This window comes from Bipolaris zeicola (genome assembly GCF_000523435.1).
Source record: "Bipolaris zeicola 26-R-13 unplaced genomic scaffold scaffold_71, whole genome shotgun sequence".
Lineage (NCBI taxonomy): Eukaryota > Fungi > Ascomycota > Dothideomycetes > Pleosporales > Pleosporaceae > Bipolaris > Bipolaris zeicola.
The window spans coordinates 1-20073 of NW_006912120.1; the positions used below are offsets into that span (position 1 = coordinate 1).

At 49.1% G+C, this 20073-nt stretch overlaps 7 protein-coding genes across 7 annotated transcripts; 3 read left to right on the forward strand and 4 right to left on the reverse strand.

Annotated features, from left to right (window-relative positions):
- Positions 1–1485: 1485 nt before the first annotated feature.
- Positions 1486–2233, reverse strand: COCCADRAFT_4908 (uncharacterized protein; the record flags this gene model as incomplete). The annotated part of the gene is made up of 4 exons (XM_007713939.1): positions 1486–1523; positions 1581–1807; positions 1872–1963; positions 2012–2233. 4 exons carry the CDS (start codon positions 2231–2233, stop codon positions 1486–1488), a joined length of 579 nt encoding a protein of 192 aa, XP_007712129.1.
- Positions 2234–2875: 642 nt separating this feature from the next.
- On the forward strand, positions 2876–6913 carry COCCADRAFT_36633 (uncharacterized protein; the record flags this gene model as incomplete). Its single annotated transcript, XM_007713960.1, has 12 exons — positions 2876–2923; positions 3039–3483; positions 3544–4238; positions 4291–4314; positions 4363–4555; positions 4605–4994; positions 5044–5321; positions 5358–5628; positions 5684–5796; positions 5857–6116; positions 6169–6457; positions 6500–6913. 12 exons carry the CDS (start codon positions 2876–2878, stop codon positions 6911–6913), a joined length of 3420 nt encoding a protein of 1139 aa, XP_007712150.1.
- A 354-nt stretch (positions 6914–7267) lies between these two features.
- Positions 7268–7453, forward strand: COCCADRAFT_95778 (uncharacterized protein; the record flags this gene model as incomplete). The annotated part of the gene is made up of 1 exon (XM_007713961.1): positions 7268–7453. One exon carries the CDS (start codon positions 7268–7270, stop codon positions 7451–7453), a length of 186 nt encoding a protein of 61 aa, XP_007712151.1.
- Positions 7454–8581: 1128 nt separating this feature from the next.
- On the reverse strand, positions 8582–13661 carry COCCADRAFT_95795 (uncharacterized protein; the record flags this gene model as incomplete). The annotated part of the gene is made up of 8 exons (XM_007713962.1): positions 8582–10286; positions 10340–10635; positions 10690–11196; positions 11243–12019; positions 12066–12318; positions 12439–13398; positions 13448–13488; positions 13539–13661. 8 exons carry the CDS (start codon positions 13659–13661, stop codon positions 8582–8584), a joined length of 4662 nt encoding a protein of 1553 aa, XP_007712152.1.
- Positions 13662–15055: 1394 nt separating this feature from the next.
- Positions 15056–15646, reverse strand: COCCADRAFT_95749 (uncharacterized protein; the record flags this gene model as incomplete). The annotated part of the gene is made up of 1 exon (XM_007713963.1): positions 15056–15646. The coding sequence occupies one exon, from the start codon at positions 15644–15646 to the stop codon at positions 15056–15058; it is 591 nt and encodes a 196-aa protein (XP_007712153.1).
- Positions 15647–16086: 440 nt separating this feature from the next.
- On the reverse strand, positions 16087–18244 carry COCCADRAFT_36636 (uncharacterized protein; the record flags this gene model as incomplete). The annotated part of the gene is made up of 4 exons (XM_007713964.1): positions 16087–17657; positions 17717–17827; positions 17877–18054; positions 18104–18244. 4 exons carry the CDS (start codon positions 18242–18244, stop codon positions 16087–16089), a joined length of 2001 nt encoding a protein of 666 aa, XP_007712154.1.
- A 759-nt stretch (positions 18245–19003) lies between these two features.
- COCCADRAFT_36637 (uncharacterized protein) lies at positions 19004–19929 on the forward strand (the record flags this gene model as incomplete). Its single annotated transcript, XM_007713965.1, has 2 exons — positions 19004–19015; positions 19084–19929. The coding sequence occupies 2 exons, from the start codon at positions 19004–19006 to the stop codon at positions 19927–19929; spliced, it is 858 nt and encodes a 285-aa protein (XP_007712155.1).
- Between the last annotated feature and the right edge of the window lie 144 nt (positions 19930–20073).

Genomic DNA, 20073 nt, shown 5'->3' on the forward strand with positions numbered 1-20073 from the left:
GTTGTCTGAGCGCGTTGTCTGAGCATGCTGTCTGAGCGCTGCTCGGTCTGAACGTAGTTCAGATGGTGCGCGCGCAGCTTGGCCCGAGATTCCATCGAGGAGCTATCCAAAGGGCGTTCAGCCCGTTACAGAACCCGTGTGGCTGGCGAACCCGTGAGGTACGTTACTATGTAAAGCTATAATAAAGTTAGACTTGTACTATATTTCGTGTCTATGTTGTATAAACACTAAGGGATTGCTATGAACTATTAGTACTTATGAACGTAAGAACTCTAGGTCTAAACAGTCTTACGAGAGAATCGCTTACGTTCTGGGCTCCAAAACCCCCACTTGCAAGCCTAGTCTTTCTTTTTGGAGATTTAACACGTCCTGCTACGTTAGTGTAAGCTATGGTCCAAACCTGATTGAAGTCGAGTCACTCTTACTCCCTCAATGGTCGCTTCTGTGACATATCGTACACACACTACTTGCTTGGTCTGTTCGATACGCTGTGCTCTTGCCAATGCCTGCAGCTCGACAAAGGGGTTCCATTGTTGTTCAAGCAATTATATGTATCTAGCAACGGTCAAATTGATCCTAGGTCCGTTAGTACACAAACTGCTTCTTTCTAGTGTATGTACGTGTACAGACCCTTCAGCTCCAGTACCTAGTGTCATGAAGAGAATGTTCGGAACATAAGTTCTCCTCAAGCTACAGCAGATAAGTGAGCATCTCATCGTCTGATTGGTGTAGTGCCTCCTGTATTCTCCTAGGACCATTGTTGCAGAAGAGACGCAATTCGTGGATGGACTGGAGTGTGATGGATGTGCATCTTCCATTTTCACTGACTTCCATCTCGACCTGTTTCTTATAGTGCTGGTATAGGTCATTGCACTGATGTCGCTCATAGTCGGACAATTTGATCAACTGTAGGCAGGCTATAGGCTCAGGTAGGTCGAGGATATCTCGTGTTCGCCGAAGACAGATGGTGCTCAATACTGTCTGCAAATTCGCGAACTAATTTTCCCGGCCAGTCAACGTTGGTGCAATGATGTACTTGCGAAACGTTGGCATGCGCTCTAGCTCTGTGAGACAAAGGAAGGCAACCAGGCTGCCCAAATCTTCGAGACGATTCTGGATGGGTGTTCCGGTAAGACACCAACGACGATGCACTGGAAGCTCTTGGATCGACTTGAACATCTTGGTGTTCTGATTCCGGATCTTGTGAGCTGCATGATATCTGGTCAGTGAATAAAGATATGCTTGAACAACACAGGCCCTACCTTCATCCAAAACAATGCGAAACCAGTGAATTCTTGATAACGGCGACAGATTTTTCTTAGTGTCCTCAATGGCTATGGCATATGTAGTGAAGATAACGTCTTTCTCGAGAAGAAGGTGTGTTTCTGCATGCCGTTCCGTACTGATGTGTTTGTGGAACGTCACTTTGTAAGGATACGTGTGTCTGCGTCTGTCAATTGGTTTCACAACAGTAAGTTAATGAACTTATGTGGGAATCTCGTCTATCCAATTATCAATTAAAGCTATCAAAGTCAGCTTTCTTTTTGATCGTGGTGGAGCCTAGCTCATAGTGGATTTACTTGTGGACGGAACGATGATCAATGTTGCTCGTGATGGCTTTAGAAAAGTTGTTGACTCTTTCGCATGCGCTGTCGGAGTCGAGGTGAAATTCTCCGCGTCTGGAAGAGAGCTTGTAATTGCCGATAATATGATTAACGACTTGCCGAGTCCCATGTTATCTGTAAGAATACCTCCTCTAGCCTCACGGTGCTCGGGGGTTTCGGAATTTGTCAGTACATGCTGGAAACTATTGGAAAATCAGTTTAACATTGCTTCCACTATGTGCAATATGGATGCATACCGGATCTCACCCTTTCTGCGCCTTTCTCGCCAATGTGTAAGCTCCGCAGAGGGCCTGCCGCTTTCTCGCTGTGCGATGAAGTCTAGCGCTATCATCTGGTGCCTGTAGTATGTGTCAGCTTACATTTCCCTATCTTAGGTGCAGTGATACTGGCCTCATGAGTGTGCTCTTTATGCGACTCGTATCGGTACGGATCTCGTGCAGTATATTTTTGTGAGGAAGAGAACCAACGATATGTTCCACGTGGACTTGGTGGTTCAGGGAAGACTCCAGATTGCTCTGGGTTGGTTTATGTGTAACGTCAGCAGGCGTTGGCGTGTCCTCTGCCTCGGTCATCATGTCGTCAGGTTTCTCATGGGAAGCCTTTGACATGAAGAATCTAAGGATTGTAATAGGTCTCTCCGCCAGGATTATGCGTTGGCCATTGTAAGAAAACTCCAGAGCTAAGGATGATGTCACCGACTTTGTCAGCATGATTCATCAAGCTCTTCAGGTTCACGTCGACCGAGAACATCACTGTTCCATCTGCAAGTGGTCTCATGTGCTTAAGACTTCCTCCCAACGCCTTCGCTCCAGGTACGCCTGAAACCTAACTTCAAGCCCCACCAGCCGGCGAGCTGCGCTGCAGAAGGCCTTGTCCAGACGAGCAAACGCATAACCATTGCTAGAGAGCTCGAAACAGTCGCCTTTCGGATGGATGTCGAATGTAGCATAGTTTTGACTTGATCCAAGAGAATATGTGCGGTATAAAAAGTCCAAGGCTTCCCGTCGAGGCTGTGCTTTCACGTCGACAACCTGCAAAGAACTCAAAACAATGATCTGGTTTGGTGTGCACTAGTCTTACCGAGCCTAGTAGACACAACGGTTCATCGATCTGTAGATTGTCAAGAGAATATTGTTCTTTTTGCCCGTAGTTTGATATATGGACATGATCGGCTTCGAAGGGCCATGGTCGTTTCAAGGCCACGCGACTGTCAGGTAGCGCGTTCATTGAATTTACTTGTCTACCCATGTATGTCGAATAAGCTGTTGCCGATAAAAGAGGATGCAGAGCTCAAGGGGGTACGTTTGCCCAAGTCCGATGCTTCGAATTCCAACATGACGAATATCGGTCACGAGACTTCGGATAAGTACGACAGCTCGAAGAATGACTGCACGTATTTTCTGACGTTTGTAGCATATCACAAGGTTTGCTCGCAAGACATTCAAGCATGGCTTGCACAGAGCGGCAGCGAAAGAATGGTATAATCTCCAGAGACTTTCCAAGGAAGAAGACCATCCGCACCTTATGGTGGCTTTGGGAGCGTATTGGCACAGCAGTCACTTTTTTATCCTCCAGGAAGAAGCAGAGCAATCACTTCACGATTATCTCAAAGATCCAAGCAACGCATTTGAGTCCCAAGAGCTTTGGACGCAGATGCAGGGCATTGCTGAAGGACTGAGCACGCTCCACAAGCTTTACAAAGGCACAAAGATCGCCTACCATCAGGACTTGAAACCTGAAAACATTCTAACCGTGAAGAGGAAACTAAATATTGCAGACTTTGGCCTACTGGAGCTGAAGCCTATAACATTGCCTGGCGATACCGACATGACCGGCATTCCGAACAATCACGTTACTGGTTTCTACGCCGCCCCTCGCCAAGCCAAATATACTCGAGACTGCGATATATGATCACTAGGATGTATCATGTCTGAAGTTGCGACTTGTGACATCCAAGGCACACAGGGAGCCAGCGACTACAAAAACGCTCGCATAGCCGATGGACCATCCGGCAGAGGCCCTCAACGCTTCTTCCGTGGACAACAAGTCAAGGACGCGGTGGTACGCATGCATACTCAGCTCTATGACCATGTTCAATCTGTCATACCGACCAACGGCGACTTGAACATGCAATTTCAGAGAACCTTTTATAGTAAAGAGTTCTTTGGACTCTTGAATAGAATGTTCAAGCGGAATCGCTCTTCTGCTGATCTACTGGATATCCCAGGTGAGGAAATACCTCTCAATGCAGCGCAAGTTGCCGAAATACTCAAGGAATTACGCGTAGAAGGTTTACCAGCAACTTTGGTAGACAATGGGGTTAAACATCTCAACTTTGACCAATCTCTCCAGGACGCGGAGCGGTTGGAACTTTTAATGGGGGAATGTCTGATAGGATTTGCCGAAATCTTGAATGGAAGAAATCGAGCAAGATTTCCTGCTATAACTGTGAATAATCTCAAGCAATACGTTGTTAATTTACAGCACACGCAGCACGCAGAGCGTCAACAACAAGGCCTTGTCCGTGTGGACCCATTTCTCAAGAGGTTCGGCGAGTTTGGCGAGCTTGTTGCAACACTACCTAGGAGTCAAGAAATCATGGGATTCATTTGGGTACGTGATTGTCTTCACGCAGAGTAAGCGCCGAACTGACTGAGTCCTCCAGGGACCCGTAAAATTCTTGCTCGAAGTATGTTCGGTTCTTTCAGTCAAGGTGTGCGACTGATCCAAACAGCAGACAACAAACACCTGCATGGACGCTTTCAATGGTATTCTCGCTATCTATGGACAGATTGGAAGAGCTCAGCTGTCCTTGTCCACGTATAAAGAATTGTTCCAGAGTGAGCCAAGCCTGACTGAGATCTTAATCGCCGCATACAGTGAAATCATCCAAGTCAATCGATTGCTCGTCAGCTACTTTCAACAGCGCTGTAAGACAGCCCCACCATTTGACCTTGGCTAGATGTTGATAGCGAACAGTCTGGACAGAGCTTTTTGCTACGGCATGGAAGCGGCATAAATCTAGTCTCACGGCCATCATATCCCGCATGATGTCTCGCCTCAAGCTTGTTGATGGCCGGACAAGTGTAGATCAATTTCACTCATTTGGAATCAATTCCCCACACGAAGAGGAGGCCATGAATGACGCAAGTGATGGCCAAAACTTGGTTCGCAGATATGCTGTCTATGCATGGATTAAACCTACCGACATGGAAAATGAACAAGAGTACCTGAGGCGTATTCGCGTTGCATACCCAGGGACCTGCAGGTGGTTGTTACACAATATGGCCTTTCAAGAGTGGTTCGGTGAACAGTCCGACACATTGGCTATCCCAAAAGTATTGTGGCTCAATGGAAAACCTGGTTCTGGTGGGTTCTTGGTGCGTTTATTGAACAATGACTTACAATGCGGTTTTAGGTAAGACGGTCCTTGCATCCCTTGTTATAAAAGAAGCGAAAAAGCTTGAGTCAAGTCCAAAGGTCTTGTTCTTCTACTTCAAACAAGAGGATAGCGACCGAAACAACTTCCTTTCCTTGGCTCGTACTCTGCTTGCCCAAATTGTCGAAAAAACCCCTCACACTCTCGACTACTTTTACAGCAGATGTTGTAGTAGTGGAAGCGCTGTGCTCACTTCTCGCCCCCTCATTGAAGAGTTGTTGAAATTCGCTTTGACCAGTTGTGAGTCTACCTACTTCGTGCTTGATGGTTTGGATGAATGATGTTCAAGGAAGGAAAGAGGAGACATCGTGAGCTGGTTTCGGTACCTTGTCGAGAATGGTCATCCAGAGGATCGCGATGGTATTCATTGTATGTTCATCAGCCAACATCACTGCGCCCGAAAGGACTATCGCGATCTTCCTAGTATCACAGCGGACACAGGCAAAAATGAGGAAGATGTCGAAGCTTTCTGCAAGGTACAAGCCGAAAGACTGGTCCCGAAATTTCAAGTCGAAGAAGACTACACGCACGAGATCGCCCAACGCGTTTCTGCAGCAGATGCAGGTATGTCTGCTTTGAACAATATGCTTGCCTTACTGACAATAGAAAAAACGTCAAGGAGTCTTCCTATTTGCTCATCTTGTTTGGATCAATATCCACAGCCAGAGCTCGCAAGAAAACCTGGACCGTGAGATGGAGACCTTTGAAACTGATCTGAATAACCTAGACAAGGTGTAAGTGATGTAAGTACTGGACGTTTCACTCGGTTGGCTAACTTCATAGCTTAGGTAGGCTCGAATTATGCGGACCATCGAAAACAAACCTGTTACCCCCCAACGCCAGGAGGCTTTACTACTTCTTGGCTGGCTTGTTTGTGCAAAGCGATCGTTGAAAATGCATGAGACACAAACAATGAGGTCATTTAATGTAGATGAAAGGGCTGTTGGGTTCGAACGGGGACAATTTCGAGTTCATCCCAAGGACCTTTGTGAATCGCTGGTGGATGTTCAAGAAGATGGGAGCATTGAGCTGGTTCACATGACTGCAAGAATGTAAGTATTCTGTGATCATAACAGCTGAACGAGATATCTGAGACGCCACAAGGTATCTAGCGAAGAGTGGCTTTATCGACGTCACCGCTAGAGCGCTCCAGATGGCAACGCTCTGCATTGACTACTTGAATTTGCCATCGTTTCAGGACCCTTCAGAAAACCAGGTTCTCGCTAGAGAGTATGGGTTTATGGAGTACTCCATTCTGTATTGGCTTCGGCATTTGGAGGCAAGCATGAGCTCAGCTCCTCCCGATCAGTTTAATCCCTATCGCGACCTCATGGAGTCCCTTGAAGTGATGGTTGAGCAATACAGGAACAAGCCAGCTGTCAGCGTTGCATCAGTCGCCAAATTAGCCTCCAAACGGACTTGAGACGTGCTGCAGCATTTCAACCATCGCCAAAGCTTTGCAAAACTCCAGCCAGCACTTGTCTTGACTGATAAAGAACCGAAGCATTTCGGCGACGTGCGTCTCGAGGAACGTGCTCTTAAATTCGCGGGCGTTGTGAAGGCTGTCCGTCGCTGTATCGAGACCTATGTTAGTCACAGCCCGAATCCCGACATGGCTGGACTCAGCGACATGTACAGTTGCAATCTGTTCAGGTGCCCGAGATTTAGCTGTAGATACTCCACGAACGGATTCTCGACGTTGGAGGAGCGCGAGAAATATGTCGAACGACACGAGCGCCCATCTCGTTGCACAGACGAACATTGCAGGGGCTCTCAAATAGGGTTCGCGACGCAGGCACAACTAACTAGACAGCTCAAGGAGAATCACCCGGACATGACGGAGCTTTAGCACATCTTTCTTACAGATGAGGAGATCAATGACAGCATGCACGAAGTTTCGCCAGAACCCGAAGCTACGACAGAGGATGAACCTCAAATTGTTCCCCAGTTGCAACCCTTGTTGGCAATTTCAGACACAGCAGGCAGTCCAACATCAGAACAATCAGAACCTCAGCCAGCGAAGCCTATGGAGTTTGCCAAGCGCCAGAGAACGAAGAGAGAGCACATTTATTCACGTTGCGACAAACTTTTCACCAAGAATTACAACTTGGATTCGCATCTTACAACTCACGGCGACAATCATCGATGGGAATGCCCACGTTACGAAAAAACGTTCGCCAGATATAGCGATTTCACCCGTCATATGAGACTTCACGATGTAGACAGCGCAGTTACATGCGGTGGCGTACTTTCAGATGGCAGAAGGTGGGGATGTGGAACCAATTTTGCAAGACTCGATATACTTCGCAATCATCACAAATCCAGAAAGGACAGGCAATGCATTGCAAAGAGAGACAGCGAAGAGCAGCCCACGGCTTCAATACCTTGACTGTGGGTTAACAATTCACCTGAAGCACATCGCAAGGCTATTCAGATAGATTGAACTGAGCGCCGGCGTTCGACCTGAAGGATCGTATCAGCCTAGTATACCACAACTATATTTTTCTCTTGAAGAGGTCAGTCGTCTAAGTAAGAGCTTCGATATCATTTCCAGCTTGCTCGGTCATGATTGCAGACCATAAAGTCCAGGGCAGTGCGATCAGATCATGTGCGCAATATTTCCATACCGGTGGTCTGCACCAGAATAGTGCAGACAGCGCATCAGGTGGACTATGCTGCAGTCAGCAAGGCAGATCAAGGTATACCCACCCCTAATATCGTCCAGAGGCTGGAAAGTGAAGCGAGCCTTGTGGCGGCTCTAGACCTTTTTGCAACAGTGCCTGTGCCCGGGCCCTATGCATGAGCACTGTCTGGCCAATAATGTTCGCTTTGCCCATACGACCGCACTTTTTTGAAGTAGAATTTCTGCTTCTGCTGATGTGCCTGTCGCCTACCTTCACTCGCTAAGCCGTAATCTTGGCCTGCCTTAGATAAAAGTGTGACTTTCAGGGTCTTGAAAGTCTGTACACCTTATTAGCATACTAGACAGAAGTAAACCGAAAAACAAGTTTACATTGAAATCTAGGAGGTGGACAGAAAGCGCTTTGCTAGTTGTTCCTACGCTCGGAGCTCTGTAGAACATCTCGATTAACATCTCGATTAGATAGTAACAAGATACGATGAAATCTGTAGGCATATTGAAAGCAATCATAATACGACGACGGCGGATTAAAGAAACAAACGGCCGACGTTAGCGGAGCTCAGCTCTGTTATTGCGCAGGATGGTACAGTAGCGCAGCTTACGAGCACGAAGTTTTCACGGTGGACACGCACTGGGATGATGTACCATTTTAACACCGATATCTATTGGCTACTTTTATACACTGTGTATAGCTAGGATAGTCTTTACTACCTCAAAAGTCAAGGTAAGGCCGGATTACCAACAGTAAGTAGCTACTACTCAAATATCCTTGCATCCCACTTCAAGTATACTTCCCAGAACATACAAATACTTTTTCTTTTTTAAAAAAAACTTAATTGGATATCTTTAACTAATTTATAGAAGTCTAAGGTCTATTCATGTCCGACTCATATCGCTTCTCCGATTCATGCCCCCAGCCATGGTACTTGCTTGCAGTCGAAACGCCCTTAGGTTACCGGTAGTACTCTTCGAGCGCATATGCGGGCTATCCATACGACTACCACCTCCATAGTCCGATCCTGCATTTCCTAGACCAACCATTCTATCCGGCCTCTGCAGAAATAACGCTTGCACTGAGCGCGCGCGATCCTGATCAATATGGTCGGGACTTCGATGGATTGGTGAGGTTATGGATTTGTTGCGAGTGTTCATTTTGGTCATTAATGCTGACATGGCGGCAGTTGGTGATGGATGAGCTGATGCACCTGAGTTTGAGCGTGTTAAGTCAGATGCTCCGGTGGTACGACGTTGCAATAGCTGCGGCATGTCGTTGACCGTCCTGGATCTTCGGCGTCCCATTGGAAATCTTGTCGATGACGACATGGAGGGTGATCGACTTGACGGTGGCGTTGGCAGAGCATGATTGCCCTGTGGTAGCGATCCATAGGTTTGCATCAATTGCTGCAGGTCAATGGCCTGTGGGAGTTTACTCAGACGCCGAATGGCCTTTTTGTTAGAGTCAATGAAAGTCGACATCGCCTTGAGGGCGTTATTTTGCGTGTGCACTTCGTACGTAGGGGTGCCACTTGCAGTGCTCATCGCACGAGCGGCATGTTGCTCGTTGAGCCCCATGATCTGTGGTGTCATCGTTGAAGATTTGCTCAAACTCATCTCGATTTGCGATACAACACGATCGAAATCGACACCGTTGGTGGGGTATCTAACAGTGGGCTGAATGGATGCTTCGCGGGCTAGAATGAAAAAGGACCCGTCCCAAACCTTTCGCTTCAGGATGTTCCAACGAGCACGAGCCGGGTTTCTTTCCATCTCGGGTTGGAATACGGAATGACGGGCGAGCTTGGCGTAGAAACCTTCAAGGCGGTTTGCCATCCTTTCGAGTACTTGCATGAGAAACGTGGAAAGCGCAGTGACGCGTTCAGAATTAGAGGGAGCATCAAGCTCCATGATACTGTCAAAAGCATCCATGCCAGTACAGGCTTCTTCCCTGATTGCTTCAAGAAACTCCATATCGTATTGAACAGACCGCTGCGCATATGCGATGATACCTTTCTCATGGTGGCGAGCAGATTCGCTGTCGCAGGTGAATTGGCCGATTTGAGAAATCTCGTTGGACGCCGTGACGGCATCGTGGGAGCTTTTAGCACGGGCGATTACACCGAGGACGTCGGACAACTTGGTGTTAGCAGAAGAAACATTGGCGAGAGTGAATGAGATCTTGAGGTAGAGCTCTTGCAGTTTCGCTCCAAAGAGGGTAGAGAAACCGCCCTCTAGTAGTCGAGACTGGTAGTGGTAGAATCTGCGGACACCTCCCATGTTGAAGAGGTCACCTTGGAACCACACGAGCGACGACTCTGTTATCATACCAACCTCGAAGCTCGCCGCGACCACTTGTTCAGTTGCGACACGAAGATAACCCTTCCATAGATCGTAAAGCATGCCGATCTCCTCGGATTGGAAAGCGGGCTTTGGGGTCAATTCTCCAATGTAGTACTTGGTCAACAGAGACGAGACCTCGGGATTGTTGGTATGGGCTAGTAGATCGAAAGACTTAGTGCAGTCTACACCGCCGTTGGATTTGATGATATTGGTACCGCCTGGGTGCATTGTACAAAAGTCGGTGCTGCGATGGTCTTAGTATGCGTGAGCCATTGGGTGAGTGGACTGTATACTTACACGTCATACACTTTACCATGCACTCCAATCCATACGCGCGAACCTTTCACATGGCCGGTGTGAACGGCGAGCTGGGAAAGCGAAATCGTAGGTTGGTTACAAGGTAGAGGTCTTGGGGTCATGAAGACGTCGAGCATAAAGCGTCGCTCGGCAAATGCAGTGTTCATTATGGTCTCCACAGTTTCCATAGTAGGTGATCGATGGTTGTAGAGCGCCTGTCGAATGCCGGACATCACTGAGTCGAACACTCCGACTGAACCGCATACGTAAAGGTAGCCACCAATGCCACCTTGCTTCTGTGACCCAAGCACGTCAGCGAAGACCCCAGGGATTGGGAGCATCGAACTTACCTTTGACATAACGAGATCGCATATAGACTGCCCTTGCTCCACGATAAGTCCATCAATGTACCTTGAGGGCATCTCCCTCTCCACAAGATCTCTAGAAACGGGATCGTACACTAGGCCATTCGTGTCGCGCGAAAATGCCGTATGCACTTCCATCAATCCCTCGTTGACATATTGACGAAGCTCGGATTCGTAACAGAACTTTTGCCGGGACTGTACACCGAGATACAAGACAGTTTTCCCCCATGCTTGACCGCAACGAGCTTGCCAAAAACTGCGGAAAGGTGCGATGCCGCTGCCACCTGCGAACAGTGCAACAGGCGAGGTATCGTCATGTGGCAGCTGGAACGAGAAAGGCCTCGACACGCCAATTAATATCTCCTCGTCGTCGAGTACATCCATCTCTTCGGCTACTGGCGGGTTTAGGAAACCACTGCTAACACCGTTTCGCACATGCTTTTCAGTGCCGGCGAACAAGGGGCAGAGGTCGTACTCCGAACGAGATATTGTCTACATACGTCAGTTCCGGATATCATTCTAGGGTAACAATACATACCAAGTCCACAGTGCTGGGGAGAAGTTCGTCAGAGTAGTTGGAGATACTGTAAGTACGTGGTACCTCGACAGAGATGAGATCTGTCAGCCAGGCCAGATTGCCGGAGAGGTCGAATGCTTGGTCCCAGATGCGTGGCGAAGTGTCTTTTACAGCTTCTTGAAGTAAGTCACCGAGTGAGGCTCGTACAGGCCATTCGTCTGTGGCTAGGACCTGCAACACGACATGTGATGATGCTCGTAGCAGGGTATGCAGCTTTGTAGCAAGCTTCTTGGTTATCGGCGCAAGATGACCCTTGCGTAGGATATCAATGACAGTGAGCTGAGGCTTCTCTGTATGCGAGATGGCGCCCATATGAGCAGCGTATCTTGTCCATATACGATCCAGACTGACAGGATCGGAAAGCATCGTATCAAGGCCTAGCGCAGCTGCAACCTTCGCACACTCCGTCCAGCTATTCATTGGCATGATAGCAAGTCGGTCGCCAGGTTGGAAGGTAATGCCGGTGTCTTGAATGTCCAGAGTGACCATTGCGATGGAGCGCTTGGGGTCCGAATCGACAAAGTTTCTGCTTAGGATTCTGCCCCGGTATCGACATTCTTCGAACGTACCACGCATTTCATGTGGTTCGATATCGCGTTGTCCACGGAAAGGCTCCAGCCGTTCTTTCATAGCCTCAGAAAACTCTGCATGCGTTTTCTCCCAGGGCCTCATAGCGTCAGCAGCTCCAGAAGCTCCATTTGTCTCAGTCCGACCAGACTTGCCGGCGCACTCGAGTAGCTTCTCGATGTCAGTCAGATCAACGTATGGATTAGAACATACTTACACCAAACACTTTGTACCGATGGGCACCCATGAAGCCTCGCTCACCAGTATATGCCTCCACCACGCCATCGAGCACGCCCATCAATCTGGGGTCTCCAGATGCTTTCACATATTCTGGTATCTGATAGTGATACTCGATGGAAGCAATGAACGCACGAAGGTTCGATGGCAGCCATGCTCGAAGATGCACACCCTCAGCACCAAGGAATGAGTCATACTTTTTGCGACCAAGGAAAGCATCCATGACCAGGTACCTGAATACATTAGTAAAGAACTTTCAGATGAATCAATTGACTTACGGAGGAAACTGTAGGCCGGAAGTAGCTGGGCATCGTTTGGATAGAGGCGCCGAGAACTTGGCCCAGCGTACCCACTCAGTAGGAGACACATAGTTCTCGCCAGACCTATCGTTGGGCGATATGGTGTTGAAGGCTGTGGGCATTCGTTCCAAGATCTCCTTCAAGCGAATGAGTTCACGAAGAAGTCCCTCGTTGTTACGGTTCATGACGTGTTCTTGACACGCCGCAATGGCATCAGGACCATGCTGAAAGCTCGCCGACGTGTCGGCACAGCCTTTAAGGAACGCATTCTCAGCACTGTCACCGAACATGCCCCATCGCAACTTGATGTTGTCGAAGCGACCGACATAGGGATATTTCGAAAGTGGGTCGACGTAGTCGACATTGAAAGACGACTGGTCGAAAAAGGTAAGGTGGGGAATGGACCGACCCATCCGAATGGAAATCTGAACGTAGGGAAGACCAATGCTGCGAGGAATGCCTTGGACCTCGTCGCCAAGATCGTCGCATATAGGAACACCCTTCAGTTTGAAAGGCTTCGCAGCTACATTGATGCCCTCATTGCCATCGTGTCGCTCTTCATACCGGTAGATAGAGCAAAGCATACCAAGGGCGACCAGAGCTGCCCATAGAGCCTTGTCTGGGATGGTGTCGGCCGTTCCTTGAATGATTGGTAATGCTGCGATTGATTCCCGCACTCGACCGCGAGCAACGCAGCCAGGCATTCTTGTGCACAGATCCATCCATACTCGTCCTGGAGAGTTGCGTAGGGCACCAGGAGCCTCGCTTGTGTCTGGAGGTTGGAAGCCATACTCGGTGCTTAAGTAGCCATCTCGCCAACCGGTTGCAGGGCCGACTTCTTCCGCTCGTAGTATGACTTGACGAGCGGGTGCACCAAGCGCAATTGCCAGTAAATCTCGTTCATCCATGTTGAGAGTGTCAAGACTCTTGACACCTTTAGCATTTTGAATTTCTTTAATCTCGGCCATGGAAGGCACGTTGGAATATATCAGCTCATTGATTGCCTTACGTTCCCTAAATTGGTCAGCAAAATCATCCTAGCTTCGATTGATGGCTTGTCAACCTTTGTCGAAGGAACTCTTCAACGTTGGCATGTTGCGGTATCTATTATCATTAGAAACGGCTATTTCCAAGTGCGTGGGATTTGACATTACTCCAAACGCAGCATGCACGTCTCCAGGCGCGGCAAATCCAGAGAATGTACACCCCCGGGGACCCATCCGACTTCCGTTCTTGCTAGCAGCAGCTGACTCCGCTGGGCAATGACCACCAGCCATACCGGAGACTGGGCATTGTTCTGACCTCAAAGACATGGGTAATTAAAAGAAATGTTGTTGGGAGACCTGCCCGTTAGTGAAGAAGGAAGGAATTGAAAAAGACTTCGTGACAAAGACAGCAAACACGAGAAAGAAAGAATTGTATTGTATTTGAGGGTACAGCTGCAGTGCCTGATCTACTGCAGAGCAGATGTAGCAAAGGAGACTCTTAGTAGCATTGACTTATGTTAGCAGTCTATAGGGCGCCATAGCTGAGCTGACGTGTTTTAGCTAAAACGAGACACTTTGCCATGGCGCAAAACAACTTGATGAAAGAGTGAATGGCTTGGCTGGAACAAAACTCGGTTTTGACGTTTGGTCGTTGTGGACTACTTGACTTTGGGCGCAGGGTGGCATACGAGCGCGACGGCGTGTATGCGTTAAGTCTTGGACCGTGAATTGCGCGACGTACGGTGTTTGTACTTGGTGCGACATGGGGATCCAAGAAAGGGGCTGGTCCCCGTTACGTAAGCGCCACCAGTCCGGAGTCGTTCAGCCATCGTACTTCTCGGAGCTGCCTGAGGCATACATATTATCAGCGAACTGTTAGGCCACGGGCAGCTCTATCAGACAGGCGCATCACTTGTTGTAGCTCTGGAAGCGAGTACCCTAATGCGCCAATATCAGCACTCCTATGAGCAACTTTACCCAGTACTAATACGCGTATCCAACCAGCTGCGGCTTTTACTTACAACTTGCGACAATAGTACAGCGGAAGAAGCTCCGAGTCTGGCCAGTGCACGCGGAGCATGCTACAGGCTCCTTTATTCCTAAACAAGCAGCTATGGCTCGGCTCCGACTTGGCCAAAGAACTCTCCGTCTTGTTGCGTGTTTGAGGTAAATTGATTCAAGAGTTACGTCAAATGGGCATTGCTACTTCTCACCGTTTTGGTCGCTAAAACAAGAGCCGCAATGTTGCGCATCAAATGCTTTTACGAGCCTGACCAATCTTCTAGCTTCGACTACTGTACCTGACAGCCTGCGTCCAGGCGCATCAACTGGCCACAACTACCCTGACGCCTATTTTTGGAAAGCTTGCAAGAAGCTCTTGTGATCAACTTCATGTACGAATCCCGGTGGTTACTTTCCAGATATACTGTCAAGAGCAAGAGCCGCAAGCTATAGCATTACAAGCTCTACGGTCTAATGCCTTAAAGATCATAGTGAAAGTCATTATTTTCAAACTACATCTCACCTCGCATAGATGAGATGTTGCATCACTACATCCATGAAACTACCCCAGAACCAGTCAATAGTAAGTAGACCATTTGGAAGACTCTGCGATTGTAGTATTGTATGTCAGAAAGACTCGCGGACCAACACTTTCTACATCCGTAGACCAAGTCTATTGAAGATTAAAGTTCTTTGGTTTCATAAACCCTAACATTTAGTACCCTACGGACGGCCCAGCTATGGCCACCTATCCAGATAGGTCCACCTCTCCAGAGCGGCAACACGTCATGACGCCCTCTCCGTCTCTCAACTACAGCGTTTTCCCAGTTGCCTTGCTGAAACCGCTCGACATCCTCTTTGCTAACAGTATGCGACTGTGTGTTTGCTGCCATCGTCCAAAATCCCACAATGTGGCCTTGGTCTATCTTGTGCGACAACCACACTTTGTTACGTCCCCCGTTTTCGCTTTGTTGCAAGAGAGACAGAAGCTCGGAGCATGTGTAATTAGTCTTTCCCTGTGGAAGCGTAGCATTTTCCAGCTGAGTACGGTGGGACGAAGCCGGGATCTTGTCGACGATGATAGGAGACCAGAAGTAGGGAAATGGCGCATAGAGAATTCTTAGAGAAACACTCAGCAGGACTGCCACGGGAAAGTCCAATCCGAGGGACACGCCGGCCCGCAGGGCTGACTTGAACGTAAGTCTAGGTGGGGTTGTGGGGGTTGAGAAGAACAACAGGTGTTTCTGGAATGCTGAATACGCGTTTCTCGCCATTTTGAAGATTTGCTTGTTGGGGAAGTTTTAGTGATGTGCTGAAGATGGCATGCCAAAGTACAGATAATGTTCACAGAGGAAAACTTTGATCTCGGGAGGCACAAGTCATGACGTCATGTCAACCTCAAAATCCGCAATGGGTGGCATAGAAACGGAAAGTAGAAAAAAGTAAAGAGAAGCCCGTGGAGGTCCGGTACAGACAGAATGGTGATGCAATAGGGTCCCTATTTCAATCACTAGCTCATATGTGATCCAACGCAGATTATGGCTGCTTCCAGACCAACCAACATTTCCAGCCGAAAGCCAATGCACCTCAGGCATATTTTATGGACGTTATTGTTCATCTGATAATTCTTAGGAATATCGGGTTTTTCATTTGAAGAATTCGTGCGCTTGAAAACTGCATTGTCCATCGTAATTTCGATTATGGGGGGCAGACCTCATATGAAGAGGATGCTGCCAATGCCTGCTGCAAACAAAGCCTTGTTGAAAGCACTTAAGAAGATACTACCAGGCGCAGCTCCCGTGTAGATGGGCATGGAGTTGCCTGTGGTCGACGGAATCGTTCCATTCCCTGCAGTGCTATTAGATATTAAGTCTGGGAAAAGGTGGCTCGTGTTAGCATCCACGACTATCCAGTTGCGAACAAGGGCAGTGCCGTTCATCACAGACTTCCACTGCTCCTTGGTACACTGGCCAGGATCCAAGACATAGCACTGTGCTCCTGGATCGACTATCGGTACATTGGTGATGTTGGACACGTCCGCTGGACCTTCTGTCGCGTAGCTGGCGTTGTTGGCAGTAGAGACATTACCAGTGCTGATGTCTCGATTGAATAGAGAGCGCATGAAGATCCTGTATGCAGTCTCCGGTTGATAAGCAGGAACTTCATGGCCAGCTTCGTAAACGCGTGTAAATGATAGGTTACCGTACTGGCGTACCTGACCACCAATATATGTATCGTTCACCACTACGGGCGCATAACCCGCATTGGCAAATGAAGTGGCATTTTCGTACGGTATGGCAAGTGAGAGAAGTTCTCCTCCATACCAATTACAAGCATAGTCGCGGTCACCGTAAACCAGCGTGACTTTGATTCCCTCCTCAAGCAAGTAGGCCAAGTCTCCCTTCCAATTTGGACGTGGATAATCACCTATACTACGGAATGATTTGGACACTGCCAAGTTTGACTGGGTCCAGTTGAGCGGTACTCCGAGGTCCTGTTGTACATGGGGTTGGTTGAGAAAGCCTTCGTACCAGGGTGGAGGGTATGATGCTGCACCAGGCGCTGATATATCGTAGTAATTCAAATCGGTATCAAAGTAGGGGTCCCGTATTTGCTCGGAACAGAAGGTCTCCGCAGCCTCACATGCCTTGTTAACAGTGGCATTAAAACCTTGATTGGTGGGATCATACGCGAGGCTGAGGTTCTGGCAGACTTCGATCTGTTCCAAGCAACCTCCTTTGCGGTACAAATTGTTGAGCACTTCCTGATAGCGGCTCTCATTCACAGCTTGGATGCCGTACGTGTTATTGTATGCCATCATTGGGTAACCTGGCCACTGTACATATCGATCAATACAGCCGTTGATAATCAAAAGTGTGTCCAGATGCAGAATATGCGTCTCCCCAGCTTCATTCCAAGTTCCGTTTTCAATCTTCTCATTTTGTTCCTGGAAGTAGGCCGCAAAAGCGGGCCCGTATCGACCTCCATAAGATTCGGTGGCAATTGATATTCTGTCATCATTGGGCTTGTGCTCAGGAAAATCTTGGAACCAGACCTGGGCAAAGTTCCAAAGCGCTCGTGCAGAATTTTCAGTGCCTCGAGTGGTGAAATTGGAGTTTTGACTGGGGTAAGTACCGACATAGAAACTATTGTTCTGAGCAGGGACCGGGGTATCCTGGAAGTCTACGACCTTCAGCTCACCTGTGTCCAGGTTGGTGGTAATGTTCACCAAGCTGTCGTAGCTAAGACCGACTTGTACGGGTTGGTCGAGATATAGCATATTCACTAGACTGGGTCAGCGCTTGTCATGGGCCGTGATTTGGGCTCAGTCTGGGCCTTCCAACCTTCGTTATTCCACGACCACTCGTTGATGTAGGTATTGTTTGAATCGGAATGAACAAAGCACGGACCATTCTCACGCAAGAGTCCAAGCATGGAGCTGGACCCAGGTCCACCTAATCAAGGTCAGTCGGTGGTGTATGTACGTGTCAACAAACTGCTTACCATTCATCCAAACTGACAAGGGCGCATTTTTGGGATCCTTTCTGGACTCAAAGAACCAGAAATATGTATTAATCTCATACGTCTGATCCGGGACACCCAAGTCGGCGAGTGCTCCGGCAGGAAGATGGACATAGCCGGAGAAGCTTCGGACGCCTTCCGTAGTCTCACACAGCTTTGTCTGAATATGATGAGAACATGGCCAACAGGCTGAGTAAGAAGTCACATGCCTCTTTGTATGAGATTCGAACACCTTCTTCAAGCTGCGATTCGACAACTTTCACGTCTCGTGGCGTGGGAGGAAACTGGGCATGGGCAAGAGCAGTGAGAAGGAGAGTTACTCCCAGCGATGGGAGACTGCATGTAACCATAACGACGGCAATGTATGGAGGGAGAAACCAAGCTCTAACAATGGCTTAGGAAACGCACTAGCCGCAGACAAGAGCGGGTTGAGGTTTCTTATAGCAGCCTCAGTGGCATGGGGATATCATCTGCCAGCCCCCGGTGAACGATAAGGAAGCTTCCTGGCCAGGTCATATTGCATGTCCCCTTGCAGTATTGACGGGTGCAGATAGTGCATTTTGTGCCTTTGTGACGTCGCAATGCCTCGTAGCGAGACAATGGGAGCGGGGGAATATCAAGGACCCGTAGAGCCGAGCCTGCCAAGGAGGCTTTTCGTCACTTGTCTACTGCGTAACGGCGGCTTGTGTGATGAGCTAAGACGGGAAGAGTGGAGTGCACAAAGTGTATGCATGCGGGGTGGTATTAGAGCCGATGTGGAAGGTGTTGAGGTCTGATGCCGGCGATATGACGGGGCGGATGCCGAGCCTGGTGGGGGGAGGGAGGAGAGAGGAGGTGAGGGTAAGGGCGACAGCACGAGAGACGGAGGAAGATATATACACGTGTGCCTGGCACGTTTTCCAAGTGACACAACACGGGGTATGTGTCAATGTAGATAGTAGATATGTAGTATGGAGGTGATGTGGTTGCCGTATGGACGAAGGGCCGTGATGCTGCAACCACCAGATTCGGTTTAGCGCCGCACCCCACGCGGCTGTCTGCATCTGCATTTGCCATGCACGCCTCCAAGTACTCCGTCTTGCCACTCGCCCGTCAACCAACCTCCAACCATGTCCAAGAAGGTGGGTTCCCAGCAAATCATGAGGGCAACCTCGTGTTGGCAGTCAGCATGTGGCTAAGCAACGGACAGGGTAGCGACACACCATCGTCAATCCGCATCCGCGAGAACCAGAGGCGTTCGCGCAACCAGCGCAAGGAGCTCATCCAGGACTTGCGCCGCCGAGTGCAAGAATATGAAATCAAGGGCGTCGCCGCCACGCAGGAGATGCAGCGCGCTGCACGCAAGGTCGCCGAGGAGAACTCACTGTTAAGAAGTCTACTCGCCAGCCGTGGTGTAACGCACAATGAGGTAGAAGCATATCTGCGCTCCTTCAAGACCAACACCACTCCCACCACTCCCACCACTATTACTCCTGTTACTCCTATCACCACTGCTCCCAGCTATGCACCCCATGTGCTGCCTGTAACATCAGGGCTTCCAAGGACTCCAATATCACATCAACCCGTGGTTCCAAAGACGATGCCCCTGTGCATGCAGCCCCCTACGCAGTCTCCTGCGCAAACCTCGATTAGGCCACTAGCGCCGTCGACAGCTCAGCCTCAACCACAACCACGCCCAGAGTCTCAATCCACCCAGCGACCGGTCCCTGCCCCTATCAATGCATCGCCGGCTTCAACCTGTTGTAAGCCGGTAGACAGCACTAGTCATGACAATGCCCCGGCTACATTTTCCATACCACAAGAAGATGCAGAATGTCCTAATACCGCTAGCTGTTTCTGCGCCCCGACTCCTATGCCTAAGGAGACGCCAATCGATACCGGATTGCTGATATCATGCGAGACGGCTGCTACCATTATTGCTGAGATGCGCGGTGATGGAGATCGCAGTCGAATCAGAGCTAGTCTGGGCTGCGTTGGGGATGAGGAGTGTAATGTCAAGAATACTCGTGTGCTAGAACTAATGGATGAACGGTAACGATTTGTTGTACCTCGACTCGAGAATTGGGCGAAATACACTCATCAGATTAGGCAATAGCGCCTGTGCCAAATTTCCGGCCTTACGTTGGAGCCCTCGTGGCGACGTACGCAGCTCAGCAACTGCGAGCTTGGCGACGCTTCA